This window comes from Orcinus orca, chromosome 19, assembly GCF_937001465.1.
Source record: "Orcinus orca chromosome 19, mOrcOrc1.1, whole genome shotgun sequence".
Lineage (NCBI taxonomy): Eukaryota > Metazoa > Chordata > Mammalia > Artiodactyla > Delphinidae > Orcinus > Orcinus orca.
The window spans coordinates 39133103-39145608 of NC_064577.1; the positions used below are offsets into that span (position 1 = coordinate 39133103).

Genomic DNA, 12506 nt, shown 5'->3' on the forward strand with positions numbered 1-12506 from the left:
TTTCAAAATGGAGGTCTTCTATAACAGCACAAAATGAGATTTACAGAAAGACATTAGATAATCACTGTAAGACTTGGTTAACTAAAAAAAGAAGAGCAGATCTGATGTATACTGGTATGAATGTGGGAATTATGAGCAAAGAACCTTACAGGCCCTACTTTCTATGTTTGAAATGATGGAAGGAATAAACCACACAAGGTCCAGAGTGTTCATAGTTCCTGGGATTTCAGTCCTATATGATACAAAAAATATATAAGTATTGTCCTGGGTATTTTGGCACCTAGTCTTTCTAAATTTCTTATATATTGATAAGATTCTGGCATGGAAACAGATTTAAAGACATGACTCAATACTGTATGATTTCAGGAGAGGTCAATTGGTACAAATGATAAGCACATTTTAAATGCTGAACAGCAAGAATCCTTTGCTAAGTGTCCAAGTAGGTTGATCATAACCCAAACATAGAGGTTGCAATTCTGCCAGGTTTCTGGCCTGGTAAAACTGCTTTTCAACACTCCTATGGAAGCTTCCTCAGACTTCACCAAGCCAACGTGCTGGCTAACACGTATGACAAATTCCATCCCGTCTAGTTTCCACTTCCAAGCAATGGCATCAGGCACCCCAGTTTTACTGAAGGCAACAGTTGTTTCTATGACCATTGGAGTCTTTGAAGCACAGCCACATTTTAGGACGATACTTCTCCAAATACAAAAGTTGCTTGCTGTTAAAAGCTCCAAGCCGCTTTTGTCTTATGAACTGTACTGCATCTTCATATTTCATTCCACCTTCAATTAATGCTAGGGCGACAAGCACGGGAGCTCTCCCAAGGCCTGCAACACAATGAATGGCAATACAACAACCAGGGTCTTCACGGAACTTAATTTTCACAAGACTTAACCAATCATCAACAATCTGATTAGATGGTGGTGCGCCATCGTCAAAAGGCCAGTCGAGAACATGGATGCCTTCTCTCTCCACGAGAGTAGTGTCATAAGTTGCTTCACATAGTCTTCCTATTGTGGTAACTCCACACTTCTTAAGGTCCTCTATAAATTTGCTTAAGGTCACATTTGTTGGATTGTGTGTAATAAGAAATCTCATGTTCTTGTAAGTGACTTCCACATGGATCATTTGAGCCATGTTAATTTAGTTAAAAAACACTCAATAGGGTTATGAAAGAATTTTTAAAATTGAATACAGAAATGATGCAAAGAAACTGAGTCTACTTCAATATACTGCACTTGAAATTCTCAGTGCTTTTGAGTATGAAATTGGGAGTAATGGGAAATGAAATGAACCTCCTAACAAAAAGCAGCAATTCTTCAATCCAGTAATACTGAGGCAGTAGAAAGGAAGTACAATGCTCTGAGGATTTCAGTTCCATGCTTCCGTGTCCAGGTTAGCCACTTTTATGGGGGCTTCTCGGTGGAGTAGTAATGAATTTCTACAGTTCACTTGTCTGCACAGAGGTCATGCTGGGCCTGGCAGTAATCTCCACTGCCCTTCTGAAATTCCATAAATGGGTGACCAAGAACACCACAGAACCTGTCTCCAGCCTGTTCTCTTGGCATAGGTTTGGTTATCCCAAGAAAGGTCCACTCCTGTAGCTTCACTCTCAGGGCACCAAATGCTCATTATCCATTTTTGCTCTCTTTCTCTCATGAATGTTCAGTGGAGTATGCAGAGGCAAAAATGAGAATCCAACACTCTTCTGTTAAATCAGGTATTAAAGAGATTTGCAGAAATGTACAATAATGCCATTCTTCTATTTCCATTAAAAATGCATCATCTATGTTAATACACAGAGGGCTTATTTTTATTTATTTTAAAAAGTATTTATTTATTTATTTTTAGCTGCGTTGGGTCTTCGTTGCTGCGTGCGGGTTTCTCATTGCAGTGGCTTCTCTTGTTGTGGAGCACGGGCTCTAGGCGCGCGGGCTTCAGTAGCTGTGGCACACAGGATCAGTGGTTGTGGCGCATGGGCTTAGTTGCTCTGCGGCATGTGGGATCTTCCCGGACCAGGGATTGAACCCGTGTCCCCTGCACTGGCAGGCAGATTCTTAACCACTGTGCTACCAGGGAAGTCCCTCAGAGGGCTTATTTTTATTTTTAAAAAATTTATTTATTTATTTATATTTTTGTCTGTGTTGGGTCTTCGTTGCTGCATGTGGGCTTTCTCTAGTTGCAGCGAGCGGGGGCTACTCTTCGTTGTGGTGCGCAGGCTTCTCATTGCGGTGGCTTCTCTTGTTGCAGAGCATGGGCTCTAGGCGTGTGGGCTTCAGTAGTTGTGGCACACAGGCTCAGTAGCTGTGGCTCGAGGGCTCTGAGTGCAGGCTCAATCGTTGTGGCACATGGGCTTAGTAGCTCCGTGGCATGTGGGATCTTCCTGGAACAGGGCTCCAACCCGTGTCCACTGCATTGGCAGGCAGATTCTTAACCACTGCGCCACCAGGTAAGTCCCTATTTTTTTTTTTTTTTTTTTTTTTTTTTTTGCGGTACATGGGCCTCTCACTGTTGTGGCCTCTCCCATTGCGGAGCACAGGCTCCAGACACGCAGGCTCAATGGCCATGGCTCACGGGCCTAGCCGCTCCGCGGAATGTGGGATCTTCCTGGACCGGGGCACGAACCCGTGTCCCCTGCATAGGCAGGCGGACTCTCAACCACTGTACCACCAGGGAAGCCCCACCTATTTTTTATTTTTATTTTTTTTCACATCTTTATTGGAGTATAATTGCTTTACAATGTTGTGTTAGTTTCTGCTGTACAACAAAGTGAATCAGCTATATGTATATCCCCTCCCTCTTGAGCGTCCCTCCCACCCTCCCTATCCCATCTCAGAGGGCTTATTTTTAAATGAACAAACTAGTATTTTAAAATTTTGGTTTAATTCCTAAGATGGTAAATATCAAATATGATTTTATAAGAATATATATACACACAAATACATAAAAAATATATATTAGTATAAATTTAAAGATACCCACATTGTGGTAGCCGGTCTCCAAAATGGCCTGCATTGACTATCCTCGACTCCTGATAGCATGCCCACATCCAACAGGGCTATGTACCAATAGAGTATTGAGGAAATAATAATGTGTGGCTTCTGAGGCTAGCTCATAAAAGATATTTCAGTATCTGTACTGCTGTTTCTTAGATCACCTGATATGGGGGAAGCCAGCAGCCATGACATGAGGACGCTCAAGTATGCCTGTGGAGGGGCTTGCGTGGAGAGGAATGGAGGCTTCCTGCTAAGAGCTGGCCCCAACTTACCCATCCTGTGATGGAGCCATCTGGCAAGCAGATCCTTCAGCCTTAGTCTAGCTTTCAGATGACTGCAACCTCACAAGAGATCCCAAGTCATAAAATCCCAGCCAAGCTGCTCCCAAACTGCAGGCCCGCAGAAACCCAGAGAAAATAAATGATTAGTGTTGTTTTAAGTCATTAAATTTTGGGTGATTTGTTACACAGCAATAAATAACAAATACACACATAAGCAAAAAAGCTGTTTGGCATTCTCCTTTTTTTTTTTTTTTTTCTCTGTACGCGGGCCTCTCACTGTCGTGGCCTCTCCCGTTGCGGAGCACAGGCTCCGGACGCGCAGGCTCAGTGGCCATGGCTCACGGGCCCAGCCGCTCCGCGGCATGTGGGATCTTCCTGGACCGGGGCACGAACCCATGTCCTCTGCATCGGTAGGCGGACTCTCAACCACTGCACCACCAGGGAAGCCCTAGCATTCTCCATTTTAAAAAATGGAAAAGGGCCTAAAACCAGAACCTACCTTATCCTCACTGACAAAATCACATCATATTACCCTCCTTTTCAAAAACTCCGAGTGGCTTTCCCAGTTTGCTCCTCAGACCAAACCTCTCTGAGTGTTGAACAAGCCTAGCTCGTTCCTGCTTTAGGGCCTTTGCACTAACAGTTCCATTTCCCAGATCTTCTCTTTCCTTTTAGGCATCAGATCAAATCTCATTTTTTTTCCAGCTAGGACTTCTGAGACCACCCAACCTAACAGTAGCGCCCCCATTCCTTGTCAGTTACACCATTTTGGTTTATTTTCTTCACAGCACTTACCACTATCAGAAAGTATCTAATTTGTTTTCTTGTTTGTGGTCTATATTTCCACCCTAGAATGTAAGTCCATAGAACAAGGAACTTTTCTGTTTTACTCACTGCTATATCCCCTAAATAAAGAATTTAGTAGGTTCTTTGTTTTTAATTTTTAAAAATATTTATTTATTTTATTTTTGGCTGCATTGGGTCTTCTTTGCTGCGCGCAGGATATCTCTAGCTGCAGTGAGCAGGGGCTACTCCTTGTTGCAGTGCACAGGCTTCTCATTGCAGTGGCTTCTCTTGTTGCGGAGCACGGGCTCTAGGTGCATGGGCTTCAGTAGTTGTGGCACACGGACTCAGTAGTTGTGGCTCACGGGCTCTAGAGCACAGGCTCAGTAGTCGTGGCGCACGGGCTTAGTTGCTCTGCGACATGTGGGATCTTCCCAGACCAGGGCTCGAACCCGTGTCCCCTGCATTGGCAGGCATATTCTTAACCACTGTGCCACCAGGGAAGCCCCTAGAATTTAGTAGGTTCTTTTTTTTTTTTTTTTTTTGCGGTACTCAGGCCTCTCACTGTTGTGGCCTCTCCCGTTGCAGAGCACAGACTCCGGACGCGCAGGCTATGGCTCACGGGCCGAGCCGCTCCGCGGCATGTGGGATCTTCCCGGACCGGGGCACGAACCTGTATCCCCTGCATCGGCAGGCGGACTCTCAATCACTGCGCCACCAGGGAAGCCCAATTTAGTAGGTTCTTAATGAATATTTGTTGAATGAGTGAAAAAAAAAAAAAATCTCTCTGATCTTCAGTTTTTTCATTTGTAAAGTGAAGATAGTATCTACCAGGAAGTGAGGTTTTAAAGATTAAAGATGTGTTTAGCACAAAGTCTGTGAACAGAAAAAGGGAGCATTTACCACTCGGCAAAAATATTTTGAGATAATAATTCAAGTTGTTCTCTCTCATTGTTTTTCTTGATTCCTGAGAGGAAGTGCTTAGAAAAAAAAAATCAGCTTATATCATAGAACAAGGACTGATTTCCCAATATCTAAAAAACTTTAACAAATAGATCCAGAAAAGATCAACCACCGAATTGAAAATGGGTAGAGGCACATTCACAGAAAAGGAAATACAAAGAGCATTCAAATATGCTCAACCTCACTTAAAGTAAGAGAAATGCAAATTACATCTATACTGAAATACCATTTTTCACTTAACAGCCTGGCAAAGATCGATTTTGCTAGATAGTGCCAAATTGCCTTACATTGGGGTTGCACCAGACTCCTATGTAAGGCAATTTGGCACTATCTAGCAAAATTACAAATGCACATATCTTTCCACCCAGCAATCCCATTTCTAGGAGTTATTCTACAGATACACTCAGACATATGGGATATGACTTATGTAATAAAGGTATCTACTGCAGCATTACAGTATCTAGCAGCTATATGGTGTTTGTCAGACAAATACCTATAAAATAGTGACACAGAAAAGGGCTGCACATATATATGTTTAATTATTTAATTTTACAAATACACATGGAGTGCTTACTATGATGTTCAAAGTGCTTTAAAAATAGTAATTAGGTTAAAAAAATAGTTATTAGTTTAATCCTCATAATAATCCTTTGAGGTAGGTAGTAACTGCACCCATTTTATACATGGGAACACTGAGGTTAAAACCTGCTTGAGGTCACACAGCTAGAAGGTGTCAGTGCTGGGATTTGAACCCCAGCAACCTGACTTCAGAGTCCATGCTCTTAACATTGCTCTCTGCTGCCTCTCAGTGTAGGGCAAAATGGAAAACTGATACAGTGATATTAAAATCTGACAGGATAGATTTCAAGAGATAAAGGATTATTAGGAATACAGGTGTCATTTCTTGACGATAAACAATTTGCCAGGGACGAAATAACCTGGTACTTATATGACTCTAACAACATCAAAATATTTAAGCCAGAAATACAAGGGAAGACTGTAAAATCTACAAATATACTGGACATTTTAAGATACTTTTCTCCAAAAAACAGATGATAGATGAAACAAAAATAAAACGACATTAGCAACATATAAAAGATTCAATGATATAACTAACAAACATTAATATATAAATATTAGAAAATATGTTCAAGTACACATGGAACATTATAAAAATTGACATACTATGCCACTAAAGTACCAACCGATACCAAAAAATCGCCATCATACAGAACACATCCTATGACCACGATATGATGAAGTTAGAAACCAAAAACAAAAAGGTTAAGTTTTTTGCTTGTTTGTTAAAGGATAAAACAAAATGCACTACTCTGGAATTTAAAAAACCACATTTCTAAATAATTCATGATAGGAGAATAAAACAATTACAGTGGAAATTGTAACATATCTAGAACTGCTACAATGAAAAACAATATATCAAAAGCTGCGAGATTCCTTTTAAAAAGTTGTAAAATTCAGCTAAGTAACCAGAGAGAAATGTATGACCTTAAATATATATGCTATATTAGAAAATAAGACAGACTGAAAAGGAATCAGCTAAGTGTTCACCTTGAGAGGTCAGAAAATGAAGAGTACACCCAAAGATTACAGATGGTCAGAAATACTAAAGGATAGAAATTAATGAAATTAAGAAAAATTAATGAAATTAATGAAAAAATTAGAAAAAAGAAAAAGTAGACTCCTACAAATTAGCATGGCAAAGACAAACAAATGATCCAATAGAAAAACCCACAAGGGATATAAACAGGCAATTCAAAGATGAGGACATTTTTTTTTTACTTTTTTCACTCAGAGTGTTTTTTATTTGCATTTCTTTTATGGCTAATGATGTTGAACACCTTGTTATGTGCTTATTTGCCACTTGTGTATCTTATTTGGTAAAATATCTTCATGTCTTTTGCTCATTTTCTTTTTTTTCTTTTGTATCTTTATTGGAGTGTAACTGCTTTACAATGTTGTGTTAGTTTCTGCTGTACAACAATGTAAATCAGCTGGGACTTCCCTGGTGGCGCAGTGGTTAAGAATACGCCTGCCAATGCGGGGGACATGGGTTTGATCCCTGGTCCGGGAAGACCCCACATGCCGCGGAGCAACTAAGCCCGTGTGCCACAACTACTGAGCTCGTGGGCCAAAACTACTGAAGCCTGAGCGCCTAGAGCCCGTAGTCCACAAGAGAAGCCACTGCAGTGAGAAGCCCGTGCACCGCAAGGAAGAGCAGCCCCCGCCCGCTGCAACTAGAGAAAGCCTGTGCGCAGCAATGAAGACCCAACACAGGCATAAATAAATAAATAAAAATTAACAAACAAAAAAACAAAGTAAATCAGCTATATGTATATATACATCCCTATATCCCCTCCCTCTTGAGCCTCCCTCCCACCTTCCCTATCCCACCCCTCTAGATTGTCACAAAGCATCAAGCTGATAAAAGATGAGGAAATTTTAATGGCTGATAAATGTATTAAAAGTGCTCAGACTCACTAGTAGTTAAATGCAAATTAAACTAGTAATGCAAGTTAAATTAGATGCTCTTTCACACCCCTTTGACTGGCAAAAATTAAAGTATATTAAAAGCAAGTTTTAGTAAAAATGTGAAGGCAAGGGTGGGAATGCAAACTGGGACAAGCCCTTGGGACAGCAATATGGTGATATCCACAAGGTTTATGCCCTTCAACTCAGCAATTCTGTTTCTAGGTATATCCTGGTCTCCAAAGAGAGATGTGCACCCCTCAGACACGAGATAATCACAGAGGTGCCAAAAGGAAGCATTAGTATTTAAATATATTTTTTTATCCAAAAGAAAAAAAGTAAGTTTTACTAATCTTTAGGAAACAGACTGATGCTGGCGCCCTCTCTGTGCTCTTGTCAGAGATCCTGGGTTATGAAGTAAAGCAAGTGAGTTATATGGGTAAAGGGTAAGGGAGCTTCATATTTGGAGGGGTTGTCTGTGTTTTCTTTTCAGGGTTTGGCGACGTGTTTTTCACTGTTCTCCACAGTTTACAAATCCCCAGATAAATGGAATTACAGATTATGCTATTTGGATTTTCCTAGCCCCCAAAAGTGAACAAGAGGCTTAACAAGATTCCTCCAAAGAAGCAAGATTAAGATTACAAATAATCCTAATGACTCACACACAAGTGTGAGTACAAACTCTCAGGTTCAATAGGAGAGTCAGCTGGTCAATGGGTGAGAAAATCACTGAAGTTCAAGAGAAACTCTTGCCAGTAATGAATCCTTAACACTACTGAACTGTACATTTAAAAGTGGTTCAGATGGCAAATTTTATATTATGGGCATTTTGCCACAATTAAAATTTTAAATAAATAATACATAATAAGTGGGAAAGTAATGAAGCATATTCAGCCACATTATTTTCACTAAAGATTTTTTTAAAAAAATATTTACTTATTTATTTGGCTGCACTGGGTCTTAGTTGCGGCGTGCGGGATCTAGTTCCCTGACCAGGGATCAAACCCGGGCCCCCTGTATTGGGAGTGTGGAGCTTAGCCACTGGACCACCAGGGAAGTCCCTCACTAATGATTTTTGTACTACAAATAAATAAATATTTGTAATATATTATTTCCTTCTTTTTTCAATTGCCCTTTTTACAGTTATCTTTTTGTATATCTTATGATGGACATACTAATTTGGAATAGTGGTTCACATATGTATTTCATAAATAAATACATATTCATATTTTAGGGGTGCACAGCAAAAATATTTTTCCTGCTAAGAGGATGTGGCAAAAATATGTTTGATGCTTGCTGGCCTAGAGAAACTTTTCCACAGGTGGGCAAGGAGACATAAAAAGGAATGTGACTTGAAGCACTGTTTGAAGAACTGGGAAATAATCTAAATGTCCATCAGCGGAGAAATGGATGAGCTGGGCTATATTCAAGCACTGGAATACTATACAGTGCTTTAAATGAATGAATAAGAGCTACATGTATCAACATGGGTAAATATTTTCAAGATCTTAAGTAAAAAAGCATACTGCAGAATGAAAAGTCTAACATGCAAAACAATGTGATATATTGTTTATGGATACATACATATGGATACATACACACATGTTATAATATGTATTACATATGTAGTAATATGTACTATGTTAAAAAACATTCAAGAGGAGGACAAATACCAAATTCAGGAATAGAGGTTACCTCTTGGTAGGGAAGGAAGCAAAGGAGATTGGAGGCATTATTTCTTTAAAACAAAAAGATGGGGCTTCCCTGGTGGCGCAGTGGTTAAGAATCCGCCTGCCAATGCAGGGGACACAGCTTCAATCTCTGGTCCGGGAAGATCCCACATGCCGCGGAGCAGCTAAGCCCATGTGCCACAACTACTAAGCTTGCCCTCTAGAATCCGCGAGCCACAACTACTGAGCCCTCGTGCCACAACTACTGAAGCCCTCACGCCTGGAGCCCGTGCTCTGCAACAAGAGGAGCCACCGCAATGTGAAGCCCATGCACCACAATGAAGAGTAGTGCCCACTCGCTGCAACTAGAGAAAGCCCACATGCAGCAACAAAGGCCCAATGCAGCCAAAAATAAAATATTTTAAAAAGATGCAAGGTAAATTAATATAACAAATAGCTCATACTTTTAAAACAAGATGTTTTAAAACTAGTCTCCCTGAGTTCTCCTCCTCAGCGACGACCCTCTTCACATTCCCTTGTGTATCTTTCCAGAGATATTTTATGCACATGCCAGGTCAGATATGTGTGTGTATTTCTCCCCATCCCTCCAACTTTTTAAACACAAATGATAGCAAACATTATATACGGTTCTGAGCCTCACTTTTTTCTTTAACAATGTATCTTGAATTTTGTTACATGTCACTACATAAAGAGCTTCTTCCACTTTCATGGCTGCACAATACTTCCTTCTGTGGCTTTTTTGAGTCAGTCTCCTATAGATAGAATGTAGACTATTCCTGTCTTTTCACTATAATTAGCGTCACTGCAACGAATATCCTTATAAATATGTCATTCTGCACACATGCATGTATTATAATAAATTCCCAGAAGGATAAATGCTGGGTCTTTTCAAATTGCCCTCCAACAAGATTGTACCGATTTACTTTCTGCAGAAACATTTTCCAGTGCCTGTTACCCAATGTCAGATCAACACAGTATTATCAGACTTTTAAATCTGAGAAGAAAACATGTTATCTCATTGCAAGTTTAATTTGCATATTTTAAAAGTTATAAATGACTTTTTTTCCAGTGTAAAAAGCCATCTTGATTTTTTTCTGTAAGCTTTCTGTCATTTGTCCAGTGGTATGAATTGATTTTTTGAACTATGAGCTATAACTTTTGTAATAAAATAGCCAATGAGGATTTTGTAAAATGCAGGGTCTGTAGAGCCTTCACTCAGTTTTGTAAGAAGTTTCTAGGATGTCTTCAAAAAGCCTTTGTGCACTGTACCAATATCGATTTCCTGATTTTGATATTATACTATAGCTATGTAAGATGTTACCACTGGGGGAAACTGAGTGAAGATGCACAGGTCTCTAAGTACTACTTTTGCAACTCCCTGTGGGTCTGTAATTATTTCAAAGTGAAAACTTAAAAAGGAACAAAATTTTGTGCTCCTTTTTCTTTTTTTAATATTTATTTATTTGGTTGCACCTGGTCTTAGTTGCGGCACGTGGGCTCCTTAGTTGCGGCACGTGGGCTCCTTAGTTGCAGCATGCATGTGGGATCTAGTTCCCTGACCAGGGATCGAACCCCGGCCCCCTGCATTGGGAGCTTGGAGTCTTATCCACCGCGCCACCAGGGAAGTCCCCTGTGCTCCTTTTCTGATCGTGGGGGCTCTGACCTCAAACTATGATCCTTGAGTCATGATGGCTCTCAAGTCTGTTAACCAACAAACCCCACCTGCAAGACAGCCACTGGGTTAGAAAGTACATCTGAGGATCTGAAATAGGGGCAAGTCTTTGGGGGCTGACTCCGGCCTCTGACTCCATTATTGTCACATTCTAACTCAGGGAGCACACAGAAGCCATGGGGCTAATAGTCACAGTATCCTGTATTTCTACTGAGCTTTACAATGTTCCATGTTCATTCATTTACATTATCCCAATGATAATAAGGGTAGAGGATTCTCTCAGGAGGCGCTCTGCCAGGTATATAAGACCCTTCCTTTCCTTTTGTTGTCATCCCTTGAAAATCTTCTATCTGAACTCTGCTGCTCAAGCCATCCATGATTCTCTGGAGGGCCCACACAGTGCCATGCATCTGGGTCTGCTCCCTTTCTCTTCTAGTCTTTCTGCCTAAAAAACTCTCACTTGTTCTTCAAAAAAGTGAAAGTATCGCCTCCACCAGAAGCCTTCCTAGATCTCCCATCTCCAGTTTCCAACTCTCATCCAACAGGCAATGTTAACCTAATCTTCTTCCAGGCAACCTACTGCAATCTCCATTAGATATTGAAACACTTATCTCACTGTACTGTCATGATTAAACATGTCTGTTTCCACTGAAGACCCTTTGAAGGGAGAGCTTTTGTGACATTTATATTTCAGTGCCTAGCAGCAATGCCAATAAATATTTAGTGAATGAAAAAGTCAGGCCAGTGACCTGCCAGCCCCCTCTGCAGTTCAGGGAAAGCTAACCCGGGTTCTTGGGTAGTTCATTTCAGCCCAGAGCCAGGTGTTTTGAGAGCCATCTGAGGCTCCGCCTGCTGTGCAGGCGCACTTGCCTCTGGTTGGGCTTCCTGTAACTGTGTGACTCTGTGTTTCACTTTCCTTATCTTTACTATGTGGACAATAAAAGCATCTCCTCACACGGTTGTTGGGAGGATTAAAGAGATAATGTATCAAAAGCTCTTAGATAATGCTTGAGAATGGGTAAAGAAGGCTCTCGGAGTTATTTCTGTGTGTTGACTGAGTGAATGAAAGAAATGACTCGAGGTTGCCTGTTCATTTATTGAGCACCCACTATGTGTCCGGTAGCGCGTTAAGCACAGCACGGTAAATGCAGAGAAGCAACCGCAGCACACTGGAGTGGTCTTAACACAGATTGCAGGGAATCAGGGAAGGTTTTCTGGAGCTTGAATTTTCATACGGGAGGAGCATGGAAAGGTGCAGGTGGTAGCAGTTGATAGAGACAGTGGCCATTCCGGACAGAGCCAGCTGTTTCCTCCTTGAAAGCTGTGTGGGAGTGGGTGGCTTAGCTTCCCACGAGTGGCGTGAAAGGGCGGCTTGGTGAGGCCGGTCGAGGCGCTAGAATCGAAGGTGAGTTCCAGTCCCGTTTAGTTGTTAGCCGCGTGACTTTGGTCAAGTCACTGAACCCCTCCGAACTTCCCCAACTGTAAAAAAAGAGTCGGTTAAGTCTACTCACCAGCCAGGATTACTGAGAGAACACATGACCGTGCGTAAACCAAGACGCGCTCTACTTAAGAAGGTACAAAACACCCGGCAGGTCACTACGGGTCGACTAGGTTCTACGCCCCGCGCGCC

General features: G+C 41.3%; 2 protein-coding genes across 3 annotated transcripts in view; both read right to left on the reverse strand.

Annotated features, from left to right (window-relative positions):
- DBF4B (DBF4 zinc finger B) overlaps positions 1–12474 on the reverse strand; it is a 42174-nt gene extending 29700 nt beyond the window's left edge. Inside the window, exon 1 of one of the 2 annotated variants that reach the window (XM_033417017.2) lies at positions 12388–12474. The gene's annotated coding sequence lies outside the window, so the exon portion shown is untranslated. The remainder of the gene's footprint in view (positions 1–12387) is intronic. The other variant, XM_049702368.1, reaches the window with a different exon arrangement.
- LOC101274090 (protein tyrosine phosphatase type IVA 1-like) lies at positions 504–12505 on the reverse strand. Its single transcript, XM_049702381.1, has 2 exons — positions 12388–12505; positions 504–12269 (listed from the first exon to the last, which is right to left on the reverse strand). The coding sequence occupies exon 2, from the start codon at positions 1138–1140 to the stop codon at positions 628–630; it is 513 nt and encodes a 170-aa protein (XP_049558338.1). The 5' UTR covers positions 1141–12269; positions 12388–12505; the 3' UTR covers positions 504–627.
- Between the last annotated feature and the right edge of the window lies 1 nt (position 12506).

Bases quoted from the DNA above. Each gene is read 5' to 3' on its own strand.
- LOC101274090 (XM_049702381.1), bottom strand. From the start codon at position 1,140: ATGGCTCAAATGATCCATGTGGAAGTCACTTACAAGAACATGAGATTT.